The sequence below is a fragment of the Ascidiella aspersa genome, chromosome 6 (assembly GCF_963924565.1).
Source record: "Ascidiella aspersa chromosome 6, kaAscAspe10.2, whole genome shotgun sequence".
Lineage (NCBI taxonomy): Eukaryota > Metazoa > Chordata > Ascidiacea > Phlebobranchia > Ascidiidae > Ascidiella > Ascidiella aspersa.
Window position 1 is genome coordinate 25,350,059 of NC_139452.1, and position 13,908 is coordinate 25,363,966.

General features: G+C 37.6%; 1 protein-coding gene across 3 annotated transcripts in view; it reads right to left on the bottom strand.

Moving 5' to 3' along the window:
• The window catches only part of LOC146140983 (acetyl-CoA carboxylase-like), a 50,847-nt gene that overhangs the window by 11,740 nt on the left and 25,199 nt on the right, over positions 1 to 13,908 (bottom strand). For 2 of the 3 annotated variants that reach the window (XM_083391104.1, XM_083391103.1), the window contains exons 18-36: positions 13,737 to 13,845; positions 13,406 to 13,552; positions 12,609 to 12,829; positions 11,741 to 11,954; positions 10,830 to 10,991; positions 10,193 to 10,348; positions 9,517 to 9,635; positions 8,862 to 9,017; positions 7,996 to 8,275; positions 7,304 to 7,399; positions 6,923 to 6,967; positions 5,140 to 5,355; positions 4,196 to 4,329; positions 3,933 to 4,049; positions 3,249 to 3,360; positions 2,775 to 3,002; positions 2,257 to 2,331; positions 1,113 to 1,271; positions 420 to 572 (exon numbers count right to left, since the gene is read on the bottom strand). In XM_083391104.1, coding sequence (XP_083247230.1) covers positions 420 to 572; positions 1,113 to 1,271; positions 2,257 to 2,331; positions 2,775 to 3,002; positions 3,249 to 3,360; positions 3,933 to 4,049; positions 4,196 to 4,329; positions 5,140 to 5,355; positions 6,923 to 6,967; positions 7,304 to 7,399; positions 7,996 to 8,275; positions 8,862 to 9,017; positions 9,517 to 9,635; positions 10,193 to 10,348; positions 10,830 to 10,991; positions 11,741 to 11,954; positions 12,609 to 12,829; positions 13,406 to 13,552; positions 13,737 to 13,845 — 2,899 coding nt within the window. The remainder of the gene's footprint in view (positions 1 to 419; positions 573 to 1,112; positions 1,272 to 2,256; positions 2,332 to 2,774; positions 3,003 to 3,248; positions 3,361 to 3,932; positions 4,050 to 4,195; positions 4,330 to 5,139; positions 5,356 to 6,922; positions 6,968 to 7,303; positions 7,400 to 7,995; positions 8,276 to 8,861; positions 9,018 to 9,516; positions 9,636 to 10,192; positions 10,349 to 10,829; positions 10,992 to 11,740; positions 11,955 to 12,608; positions 12,830 to 13,405; positions 13,553 to 13,736; positions 13,846 to 13,908) is intronic. The other variant, XM_083391106.1, reaches the window with a different exon arrangement.

Sequence of the window (13,908 nt, forward strand, 5' to 3'; positions counted from 1 at the left end):
ACTGGAATTTTTTGAAACTAAGAGACTAAAAATGTCATTGAACAAGTAGCATTTTTGGTAAAATGTGTATTATATTTAAACTAGATATAATTAGAAGTCTGGATGGACGTGGAGTTATTTTGAGGTGTGGTTAAACACGCACAAAAGCAGAAATTTAAACTTGAAATAGGTTTAACTGGACTTCTTTGAAATGTGGTAAAAATTTTGCTGGTAATCAGAAAGTTAAGCAGAGTTTAACTGAAAACAACTAAAACTATTTTTGAAAAATTCTGAGATACGAGAAATCTGAAAGATACTTAGGTTATCTAAAACAAACCTAAATAAACGAAAAAGAAAAATCCTTAAATGTGGCTCCTTTGTTAGACCAAGGCTCGATTGCACGACGTGGCCTGCAATTTTAAATCTTAGCAATTCCTCACCTTCTTAAAGTCGTGAGGGGTGAGGTAGATGTACTTGAAGCCCTCGTGGACGTTGTTCGGGTCGTGCCAAGCCACGCGGAACAGATGACGTAATTCCTCGGCCAATCCAATGCGAGCACCGCTGTTGGCCGACAGGTAGATGCGGGGAAGCCCCTGTAATGACAAAAATCGTCAAAGTTGACTTACTGGAAAAATTTTTTTAAACTTAAAGCTTCTGCTGCATTGTAGGTCTTAAATTAAAGTAATGATTCTGCGCGTGCTAAGTTGTTACACATGTTACTTATAGTGAAAAGCAGCATTTAAAACATAAAAAAATCAGAAATTCATTCAATTTATTTTAGTGCATGTTTGCAAACATTGAAAAACAAAATTACATAAAGAATAACACAAGGACAAAAGACCTTTCGGTCATCGAGTCAAATTGCCTAAATACATAAAAACATTTTTAGTTTGGATTCCGTTAAGCAAAGATGTTTACCGCTATACTAAGTCCGATAATCGTAAAATAAAAATTACTGTACCTAGTTACACAAATTTAAATTTTTAATTGTTTATATCCCGATTTATCTCTTATACTTTCACACACTCCATTCTTAACCTGGCTGAATGTGTTTCGTATCAACTAAGAAATCATTATGCAGTAACTTTAAGAAAAACTGATCCCAAAATCAAACTCCAGTTTATACTGTGTACCTCGCTTCTTGCAAGTTGCGACGCTCTCTGGTACAAAAGGTCCTCCTGGGGTCCAAACGATCCAATGTTGCAGGTGATGTCGTTTGCGATGCAGATTATTTGCCTCCCGTCGGAATACTCAGGAGTATGGAGGGTCATTCGCCACGCAACCATGCCGATCTGTAGGGGGAATAATGGGTTCATAAGTATGATGGCTGGGTTAAGTTGCTATGTAAAGTAGTCGACTGGTTAAGGCCAATACTGACTTAAATACCGCTGTAAAAGATACTGTGATTTTTTTCGGTTTCCCAGTAAGTCAAATATTATTTTCCCGTGTCCCCTCGCTTGAACTAGCGGACAAATAAAGTCTGGATTTTAAGGGCTTGACTTTGGTTAACGCTCAAATATTTTAAATCTGCAGTTTTTTAACCACCATGCCGATCTGCAAGAGAAAAAAAACACTGGGTTCATAAGTCAGTTGGATGGAGTAAAGTTGAGTACACTATGCACGGATCTGCAAAGTTGCTTGATAATAAATTACGAAGCCCAAAAGGTCGAGTATATCGACAGCACCTTGATAAAGACGTTTCGATACGAACTTGTATCATCTTTAGTTAATGTAACTAAAAAGAAAGTCAAGCATCACTTATAAAAGGTGAGACGCTAAATAATGCTCCAACTATGGAAACTCAGACAGGTAACAATTGCGTCACACGTTTTATAAGTGTTGCTTGAATTGATCTCAGTTTTTTTGGCTGGATTAAAATTACTATGTAAAACAGCTGACTGGCGGTTTTACCAGGATTTTTAGGGCTTGACATAGGTTAAAGCTAAATAATTTTAAATCTGCAAAGGTGTTATGGAATACAATCAAGGCTTACTAATGATGTCTGCTGAAGTTGAAGAAATATATATTTTAAGGAACCCGTGAAAAAATTTAGATATACCGTATCAGCGTCAAAACACCTTGAAACTCACGTAGTTTCTCCAGATAAATGCGGGAAGAAATGACAGTAATTTGAATGTAACCGGCATAAGTGTCCTAGCGATAATCTTTGCACGAAATCAACAATCACCCAAACCCAAGATAACGAGGAGAGTAAAGGTTGCGTCGTCATATGCTGCAGCTGAAGGTTTTTGCGAATAAAAACACACATAAACGTACCTCGTTCTCTCCTGGCGGTCTGTTCATGTTCACAAGGTGACCTTGACTGTCCAACACCAGCTCTTCAGATGAGATCTGAATACCAAACATACTTTAGGCCAAAATATTAAAACAAAGTTGATTTTACAGATGGTCGCGCATTACGCGTAACTTAATTTTTAAAACTACTTATTTATACTGTATAAAAAAAAATTTCGGTTGAAGACACTCAACGAAAAAAAATGTTTAGTAGCTTTTTTTGATTTTTTTTCCGGATCCAACCCGATTGGATTTTATTTTATTCCATACGATCCCCAGTTGGAATAAATGTAAATCGCGGTGTGGGGTCTCATTAAGGGCGCGTACAACGAATAAACTTGTTACCGAAAAAACAAACTAAAATATACATCTAAACTCTAATTCCTACGTCAAACAATCCTAAGAAGCTCAATGCAACTCCTTAACTAATAAAGGTTATAACAGATCATTTCTCTTAAAACGCCACCTCAGACAACAATAAACCCAAACGCAGGGCTTACCAGTGTATCAGGTATAGCGAGTCCCCAGTCTCCCTTGGTGGCGAAGCTCTTCCAGATTTGCGCGAGTGATTGCTTGATCATCTCTGGAAAGTCGTACACGTAAGTTGTGTTGAGGCCGTGTGCCCTGAACCGCTTCGCCTGCAGAAGGTCCTTGGTAACGTATGGCGTGCTGATGAGCATTCCGTTAAGAGGCCCTGGTCGACTGGTGTTGTAGGCTTGAAACATCGTCTATAAAGGAATAGAAATAGATTGTTTTTTTTACCTGATAGAACGCCTACAATTATAAGGCGCTTGGTAAAAATATAACTACCAGTTTTTAGCTGGAACATTTAATAAAATTGGAGTCACATGCATACGAAATATTCAAGTATAGAATAAAAACAAAATAAAGCACACCTATATTTTTTATTTTTTTATTTAATCTGTTGTTTTAAAAAGGTTTAGGTATAAATACGTAAGAAACTACGGCGGTACCTGTCCATTGATAGGGTTGGTGATTTCCTTGTAGATGCTGATGTCGAGGTAATATCCCGAGTCTTTGGTGAGGAAGATGCGGAAGGGCATCGGGTCTCCATCATCCTTTAGTCTGGAGAGGAAGCAAGTGGTTAGACTACATTTGGCGGATGTTGAATTTTTAAGGCCAAATATATTAAACAGAGCCTCTTATTTATGGGTCCTAACAAATCCAGGTCCTTGAGAATTAACACTATCTCCATGGCGACCGTATCAGGCTATGCGTTCAAAACAAGAAAAAAAGTTATTTTGTGTAATAAAGATGAAGTAAAAGGTTATACACTTTGCTGGAGCTTGCGACAATCATTGAGATACATGCTTGGGGAAAAAGCAACGCCTTTTTTTACCACAGTGTAAATTAATTTTGTTTAGTTTTTGCAACAAAGCTTGAAATTGAATGTCAAATCCAGATAGGTCACGAAAATCGACACCATCTTAATAAAGACATTGTGAGTTGCATCATTATTAGTTAATATTAATAAAGATGTTTTGATGTTTTAATTTTTCGGTATAAACATCTATCTTTTCGTGATACAGAGGGGTTATTTTACCGATTCGCCTTTAGAATTCTTAATTTAAAATTCAGTTTAAACCTCACTTTGGCCAAGAGTTCTTTTACGAGGAAAAAACTAGTTTTATCCTCACCTAACGTTGACTTTGATCTCGGCTTGGAGGACCCTGAGCTTCCACAATCTGCTCCCGTATCGGAGGACCATGTTCCGGATGTTCTCCTCCAGTTTCTGGGGATCGATCATCACGTTTCTGTGGGAGATACAGTTTGAGATTAAAAGTGTTATGAAAAATTGAAATAAAAAACTTGGTCCTGTTTACTATGGGTGGGCGGAAAAGTTTTTATTAAATTAAGTTCAAACTCTTTTAGAAAAAAACAAAAACCAGTGCGGACTCACGGCACGAAGTTCATGAAGATGTGGTTGCAGTCGATCCTCTTGTTCTCGGTGTCGGAGAATGCAACTTCCAGCTCGTCCATCGCCTCAAGGAGCAAGCGCTCTGCTTCGTTGTGCAGGAATTCGAACGAAGCCTCCTGTGAGAAACAGATATATAATACAGTATAGTCATTTCGTATGTTCGTTCTGTGCACTCCTGCAATTAGATTCCTTCAAAATATACCATCTCCTTAAGGCTGAAATCGAGACCTGTTTTTAAGCGTACAGGTTTTGGTTACAGCGACCAGATTTAGAGTGGTTATAGCATAATAAAAATATTCAATGAAAGATGCATACACATACGTGTACAACAACTGTTCCCTTCTGAGGTTGTGGTTTACGATAACGGTTGACATATTATAGTACACATATACGCATTTCGTATGTTCCTACTACAATAAGATTTTGTTTAAATAAAGACCTCCTTCGAAAAGTCTGAAAATCTAAAATCTTCTTAAACCTGAAAGTTCAAACATCTAAAATCAGCGCATTGGTATTGATATAATACAGCAACCAGATTTGCCGTGGTTAAAGGTTTCAGTTAGATGTGGTAGGAATTTTAAGCAGTTCTTATTATTGAACCGAAAATGGAAACTATGACATGACTTAGCAGGAATATTTAAAGAAATATTCGAAACGTTTAAAATGTTAACTACTTCTATGTTTAGTCACATCATAGTTTGTCATTTTCGGTCTAATCATAAGAGCTGCTTATATGCAAGGAGAATATAAACAAAGATTTTTAATCAATAAAGAAATGAGATAAGTTCGAACTCACGACCTCGGTACTTCAAAAGCTTATCCAACTTATTCAGGTAAGCCTTCAAGGTAACAAATTACTTGAGAATCATTAGACCAAAGTAAAATACACAATAGCAGTAGTAGAGACGTCATCACCAACGTCATACCTTTGTGACGAGGTCCGAGTGACGTATGATTGCTCGCACGAAGAAGCGATGGTCCATGACCTCAGTGCCCTCCTCTACGCGTGCCGAGCCGAGGTAGACGTGCAAGCGGTGGTTGTTGGTCTGCAACGCTTTCAGGCGAAAGTTGCGCATTCGACTCAGTTCAAGCTGGAAGGCCAGGGCTGGTTCCAGATGCCGGTAGATGCGGTCCTCTTCGAACTGCGAGGATTTGATAGGTATAGGGTTTTAGCATAGTTCTTTAAATAAGGGGTAGCAATCACATTTTGTACATCGTTTGACTTGGCTAATACATATACGATAATCTTGCGGAACACCGAAGAAAGAGTTTATAATGAAAATTTGTGTTATATAAATATACTTGTGGTAAAGCAGGTTGCTTAAAATGGGGTCCGTGTTTCCCTTGGCGGACCGTGGACTAATTTTAGGGGATCCACGAAGGCATAATTGAAATGTTAGTGCAATATTTTGTAAATAGGATACATTTTTTAAAGAAAATATATTAAATAAAAAAGCGCTTGGGTGTTTTTTTACTTCAATGTATTTACACTTAATTTTAATTTAACATTTTACGGACCGAAAACATAAGCTTTAAGTTCATTTGTTTTAAGACGTCATCTATAAAAGTTTCGTGCATAGTTTACGCGAACCAAGTTGTTTTGTTGTCAGTGGACATTGGGTAAACAAGTAGACTTTGAGAACATCGGAATTACGAGATTTGGCGCTTCGGGGTTAGTATTAAACAACTTAAAGCTTTTTAAAAAAATTTCGAAGTTTGCTTTTTGAGAAATCCTTTTTTTAAAACGTGTTTGCTAAAACACTAATAGGCAATACATACAAGAACAAAGATACAAAAAAAAAGCTTCAGACGTTTAGTGCAAAGCTTGGACAGCGAAACAACCAAAAATTAAACAAAAAACTATGAGACACTTTACCATGTCTAGGGGCTGAATAAGGTGGATCAGATGTCGAGACAGAATTGTAACATTAGGATGTTTTTTTCTATTATGTGCTTATTGGTTACTCAAGTTTTGCTATTTACATTAAAAAAGAACCGCTGTATTTCTAATAGATCGGCTTGTCCAAATAAAACTTCGGCAACTTTTAAAAAATAAACAAAATAACGGCAGCTTAATTGAATTTATAGTTTAATTGAATTGCTGAATGGTCAATAACAAAACATTAAATTAAAAGGCAGATATCAGTGTAAGGGGAAATTACACTAGAAAATGAATGCGATTTATTAAAAGTTGCCCAGACACATATTCTTTAGTTGCAAGGTTTAAATCACAGAATGAAGGACGCTAATTAATTGGTAATTTTAAAAACAGATGTTACTCTAATCAAAAAGATTTCTTGCAAGGTGATTAGTTTTGCAAATTTTCTAGAAGATAGAATCACTTATGATGGACGTGAAAACACTACCATTAAAGACAGAACTACACATTCGTGAATATTTGTTTTCATGACTAGAGGTTATAATTAGACATAGAATAAATATCAAAGCCCATACACAAGTAGTTAGCATAGGTTACTTAAACGTTTTGAACAAATCGCTATCAATTTTTAACATTAAATGTTAAAAACATCACGATTTATTCGAATTTAAAAGTTTAGAAAATGTGGGTTTTGATATTTTTTCGAAGCCAAATTAAGTCTTGTCGCAAAACAACAAGAACGAAAACAGCAAACCGAAAATCTGAAAGCAATATAAAACTAACAGCTACAGACACGCAAAAACTCAAAACGTTTGTTTAGTTAGGCCAACCTCTTTACAGTTTACTTCAGTAGCTTGTGGTCTCAGGTAGTGCATCTGACAAAAAGGCTTTCAGTAAAAACAAAACATTTGGCGCGTATTGGCTGGAAGCTTTAGTTAGACGTAGATTGAATACCAAAGCCCATACATACAAAAGGTAGCATTTTGCAATGTTTGAATATGCTTCCCACATAAGCATGGGATTTCATATTCCTTCTACAGCCGTTAATCAAATTAGTGGCTTTTCGTATAACATTATTGAATATAAGGTCTCACTGTCTTTACCTACCAAAGTTATATTTTTTGTAAAAAAATTAAATAATAAATATTTTTGAATTTTTTGCGCTAAAAATTACAATTTTTAATTTTTTGCTCGAAAACTAATCGACTCACAGTATCTCTCGCTCGGTAGGTGAAGTACTTCGGCACTTCCTTTCTCTTGTGAACGAGGAATGTAACCCGGCGGATGCCAGCTTCGCGAAGATCGACCTGGGAAGAATAAAGAACAAAGTTACCTTTTTGGCTTCGAAATTCATTATCAAGCTACATTACAGAACCGTGCATAGTGTACCCAGCATACTTTAGAAGAAAAAAAATATTGCAACTTAATAATAAATTTCAAAGCCAAAAAGGTCAAATAGATCGAGATCATCTTGATTACGACGAAGATTACTCGTCCTTTTTGGCTTTGAAATTCATTATTAAGCTACAAAACAGATCCGTGCAAACCTGGCAGCGTCGCCTAATTTACGTATTGTGATAATCTTTAAACCAGTGGTTCTCAAACTTTTTTAGCTTGCGGCACACTAAAAAAATCTTAAATATTTCGCGGCACACTTTTTGCGTAAATAGAACAAAAATAGGGTAATGTGACAATCGCCCTTAACACAAAACAAACTATATGTAAATGTCCCAATATTAATAATTTGTAATGGATAGTGCGTATTTAAGTTTAAAAAACTGTGCCGCACCACACTTGGCAATCTCTCGAGGCACACGGTTTGGGAATCACTGGTTTAAACCTCCATTCGTAAAGAAGCCACATATATAAAATACATATTAAGATGTAACAAGTTTCAACAAACCTGGCTGCGTCGCACAAACTCGAGGAACTGGTTGTTGAGCGTTTCGTCATCAATTCCGTGATCCGTCGAGATGGCAACATTGAGGATGTGGATTGGTTCATCACTAGCGCTGCTCAGGGATGTCGTGTCCTCATCTTTGGAGGAGGATGTCGATCCGAGACGGAAGGAGTTGGAGTGAGCGAGCGTGGAGGAGGTGGAAGTGGAGGAGTGAGCCTCGAAGGAGATGGGCGAGTCGGGAGGTGAAGCGTTGCTGAAGCAGGTTAGGATTGACTGGAAGTGCCTGGTTGGAAGAGTAGGTTAAGTTTAGTGGCGGAATACAATGCTCTAAGCCCGTGGTTCCCAAACTTTTTTGGCTCGCGGCACACTAAAAAATCTTAAATATTTCGCGGCACACTTTTAACTGAACAACAATAAAGTAATTTTACAATTGCCCTTGAAACAAGACAAACTTTATGTAAATGTCCCAATATTAATACCTGGTAATGGATAGTCCATGTTTCAGTCTATTTCCGAAATTACCAAAAGTCTCGAGGCACACTAGTGTGTCAAGACACACATTTCGTGAAAAACATATTTCGTCCCTGGTATGAATTCAAGGTTCGGTTTACTGAATGAACTTAGTTTAAGTGGTGATTAGGGATATTAGATATTTGAATATTTCAAGTTGATAGCGATTCCCGATATTTTGGGTTTACTGGCGGAATACAATGCACTAAGCTCTAATGCTAAGCAGCAATTGTGACTTGGGAGTAATTTTGTCAGTTTTCTAAGCGCAAAACATATTTTGTTGCTGTTGTGAATTTAAGGTTGGGTTTATTGAAGGAATTGAGACTTTTAGATTAACAAAGATATCGAACGGCTCTTACTCCTTGAAGGAGGGGAAATCTGTGAACGCGGCCATGATGCCCATGCGTTGGCAGGGGGGTAACAAGGAGGGGTCGAAACTGTTGAGCCCCTCACCCACGCTTGCAACCTTGGGTAGCGAGGAAGTGCTCGGGATCTGGTATTCGCGCTGGTGCATTCTGAAACATTAAAATGGTATTCATTGCTAGTTGTGTTGCTTTAAAGGTAAATGCTATGTTACCGACACCCTTATCGTTTCGCTGTTGATGTTTTTCTTGCTCTATTTTCACAAATAACAAACCGATTTAGCAGGTTTTAAAGGAATCTAGAGTGCTGTTTTAAAAAGAGTAACTTATTCGATTTACTTATAATTACTTAAAACATAGCGAAAAAGGCTGTTATAAAATAATAGAGAATCCCATGAAACAGTTTTACTTGGCTTTATGCAAACAAAAAGTGCCGAAAATACCAACAAGCACACGGAGATCCTTGACAACGTTTTTTTTGCTAGGCAAAATATTTTTAAATATCCTATACCTTTTTACAATAAAATATTAAAGCAAATTACCATTTAAATAGCTAAACCGTTTTCTCATCAAAAAACATGCAAAACTACTATTCAAACAAATTATTTTTAACAGGGGAATCGTAAAACCTAATGAAATTTAAATTGCTTACCTGTTTGGATGGCTTGTGGGCAGCATGAACTGGAACTCCAGCACACAGTTGCTGTTACCGATCTCATGATGCTGAACACTGTTTAGTTCGTACGCGATATAAGATCGTCTCACGTACACCTGAAAGTACAATAACGTTGGGCTTACGCATTTACTGGACCTGTTTGATGTATATTTGGGTTTAGATACAAGTTAGAGTGAAAAACTTTTCAAAATCACTCTAAAGCTTAGGTAGTTATTACAGTATTTCTGTAATATTATGCGTCAAAATATGTTTTACAGTTGATTGTTAGTAGGCGCATTGCAATGACGTTCGGCTTACGCATTTACTGGGCCTATTTGATGTAGATTTGGGTTTTACATACAAGTTACAGCGAAAATCGCTCTAAAATACCTAGTAAAATTTGGCAGTTGTGGCATTTTTTCATACTATGCGTCAAAATCTGTTTTAAAGGTGAGCGCTAGCGTCACATTGGGTGAGATGGAACAATACGACTCTTTCGCAAGATGGTAAAATTACTGACCCCAAAGTAATGTATTAATTCCTTTTGCTTTTCTACACAGAACCCAAAAAATTACTATAGGTAACAATTGCACGGCTTAACAAATGGCTTACAACTCACAACGCATGCGGTGATATTTAAAATATTAAAGCAAGTAAGGTTTATCGATTTTACCTCGAAGGCTGCCATCCTGACGACCGGGTTTTTGTGGTAGAAGAAATCAGGGAGGACGTCGAAGATTGTCGTCTCAGAGAAGATCAGCTTCTTGAGATTCTCCGGGCAGAACTCGGTGCCGTAAGATCCGATTGAAGAGAGGAAGATTGACTCAACCTGGAGAAAAAAAAAACTTATTAACTGATTTTTGTTAATTTGGACAAAAATTACAATTTTCTTGCAAATAACAGAATATGCCTGAAGCCAAATGTTTTTAAACAAACGATTCTAGTTGTACAAAAAACTTGAATTAGACATTTATTTGATTTTTAGCAAGTCGTAAACGATAAAGTGCTTTAAATCCACGATTTTAAAACAATATGCCACCAACTAAACCCTTTAAAACTTTCTAGTTTCTTCCCAAATTATTTTCTTGATTTTAAAATCTTTATAATAAATGTATAATTTTATGCATCTTTATCTGTATTTATTATAATGTTGATAGTTTGGGCAAATCCTAATTCAAACCAAATTGGTATATAGATGTTTGTTACAACAAGGCAACATACCAGGCCAGACGCTTGCCTGATATGATAAACATTGTTAAAAAAGCAATACGAATCATGGCAGTTTATAAATAATTTAAAACAAAAAGCACCTGGCTATGCCTCATCTCGTATGGTGGCTGATGGGCGACGATGAGCACTTGTCTGGCGCGCAAGGCCACCTTCGAGTTGTCGTGCTTGCTCAGCTTGGCAAGCTGCTCCAGCACCTCGCTTACATCATCAGGAAGGGAGTGGTCACGACCGGACACTGAGTTCTAAATGAGAAGTGTCGGGTTATACATGGCTGATATTTTACCCCTTGGGGGTCCGTGAACTAGATTTAGGGGGTCCATGAGGGCCTAATTCAAATGTTAGTGTATATTTAGGAAGTAATCATTTTTTTTTAGAAAAAAAGTTTAATCAAAAACAAAACGTTTTATCACTAATAAGGATTTCGACTCCGTTCCACTCACACATTTTTAGATCAAGGTGAGCAGCAGATTTCTGTAGTTTATTTGTATTTTGACGTCAATTTATGTCGTCATGTATCATCGCTTGAAACTTTTCTTGCCTACCGTGGTCCACGCGAAGCAAAAATTAAATTAGGGGCCAGCGGTAACAAAAGTTTAAGAAACCCTGTTCTAGATGAAGCAGGACGACCACGTATAACTACCCGATTTCCGAGTCCAACGTGCGTATGCGCAGTACCAAATATCGAAACTGAAAGTGCCGCAATTTATAAATTGTTGTGGTGGAATAATAATAATTTTTCAACCATATATTGTTGGTGGATGAATTATATGACACCTTTATGAGTGGAATGCTGTATATCCACCTTAACTAAGTTACGTAAATGGGTAAAATACAGGCTGTAGAGTCGGACTAGACAAAATCGCACATTTGGCCGGACTCGGGTTTATTTTTTTCACCGGAATCGGGCTCGGGTTATTTTTAACCCAATCCGCAGCCCTGGTTTAAACCGAAACAAGCCTAACCGCTAAACACATTCGCCCCCTGCACTTACAATAAGCTGAATGACGAGAAGGTTCTTCTTGTGTACGCTGGCGTGCGAAAGGACGTCGTCGACCAACTGCTTCGTTCGTTCTTTGCTCTTGTCGCGCAGTGCGATCACGCATTTGTCGAATGATCCGTGCTGGAATTGCGCCTCGACGCGACCGTACTCGAGAATGAGAGAGAGGATGACGGACTTCAAATGGCCGCGAATACCGCTGCTGAAGCTGAACGGGAAAAATGGGTAAGGTTTTTAAGCGGACCCTGGTGGAAATGGGGCCTTGTTTAAAGGTGGTAAATGGTGTATTGGAGGAATTATTTTAGAATTAGCGAGATAAAGAAAGACTTTTGGTGGGCGCGGAATACGCTGTTAACGATTGGAAAGAAAAATACGAACCTGGATGTTGATTAAATGTTGGAAGTTTGTTCGGAATATTCAGAAAAAAAGGGAAGAACAAGCATATTTAAACATTTAAAATATTTTTTGTTTTTATTAAAAATTGTTCTGTGTTCCTACTTACCCCTAAAATATCGTTGTTACAAAATAAACAAATGGTTCTTTTAATTTTCTAACATTTTTTAACTTCTTTGGGTGTAAAAGTTCGATTTTTTTTACGTTTTTTATGAGTTTTGCTTCTAAAGCCTTACCGGTTGACAATCTGCAGAATGGGCTGGGAAACAAAGTATTCGAAATTGTAATTTTTGTTTTAAACTGGTTAAAGTTCATGCGCAACCTAACTTTACATTTTTCTCCACCTGAGCGGTTGACATTCTACAGAGTGGCTGCGCCTAAAATATATATATATATATAACTATACCGGGCACCTGCAGAATCTACTGTGCTAAAATATGTCCAAAAACATACATTTCTTAAGCCTTACCGGTTGACGATTTGCAGAATAGGCTGGGTGCTGACGAAGAAGACGTCCTGCTCTGCCTTGCTGCGCATCACAGCCGCAAACGAGTCGATCATGCGTCGTATCTTGGCTCCGGGAAACTGCGACATCATCGATGTAATGTTGGACGCGTAGCTGGACATCTCGCGACGGATCAGCTGTTCGAGTTTGGGCGGAAGTCGGCCCGAAAGGTTCGTCATCACTTCCTGTTGGTGACGTCACGAAAAAAGGGGTAACGGGCGTTCGATAGAAAGAAGGGTACCAATAGTGATTGACACGGGAAAGTTATTAGCCGAATTAAACTGGAGCAATTATTGCCTCTAAGTGTTTCTTTATTGACGCCACATTTTATCTAAAGACAATATTTTTAATATTTTTTGTTTTATTTTAGGTAGACCTTTTGAACGATAAACTGCAATCTCTTTTACGTTTTTTTGCCGAAAAACAACCTTTGTAGAAGTAAAAAGTTTACAAGAAATGAAAAATGGCACAACGGACAGAAAATATTTAAGTAATTCTGTTAATCGTTATGACCCATATTGATTTATTTAGTGGCAACTTTTATTTTTGTATTGAAGTTTCCCTTACTTGAAGCTTTCAACAAACTCAAAAAACAGGAATTATATGATTTTTGAAATAATGCTAGTGTAGTCACGATGCTGCATTTTTTGAACGCAATTTAATTAGTATTCGTTTGGAGTTGAAGTACCAAGAGTTGAAGTATGAAGAACCGCATTCCCCAAAATTTCGCATACAATTTCACAACATTTTCGCTCGATTACCTGTAGTTCGAGTAGCGGCAAGGACGGGTCTTTGAGCGAGTTGATGAGCATGTTGACCGACTCCTTCATTTTGTCAACGAAGATATCGTCGGGGTGACAGAGACCTTTCATGGTGCACATCAGACGCTTGTGCGCAACGCTGAACACCTGCACAATTAACAGAATGTAGCAAGCATTTGCGCATGGTTGTTTCTCGACTTGTGATATCCAAAACGCTTACACTGATTTAGTATCTCATAAGCACCCATAAAAAAACCGTTTAAGAAAAGCATTTCACTGCTATATCCAGTGTTAAAAATACCAATTGTTTATGCCAACTATAAGGACTTACCTTGTGTGACTTCTCGCTGTCAGAAAGGACGTCGGCGCCTTGTACTTGATCCAGCTGTCCTTGAAAGAGGGTTGCTCGCTTAACGCACGTCAAATCGTCAGGCTCAAGTCTGTCCAAATAAATTAAATGAGAAATTTTGTCTGGCCGCAATCTTGGGGGTTTAAACAGCGAA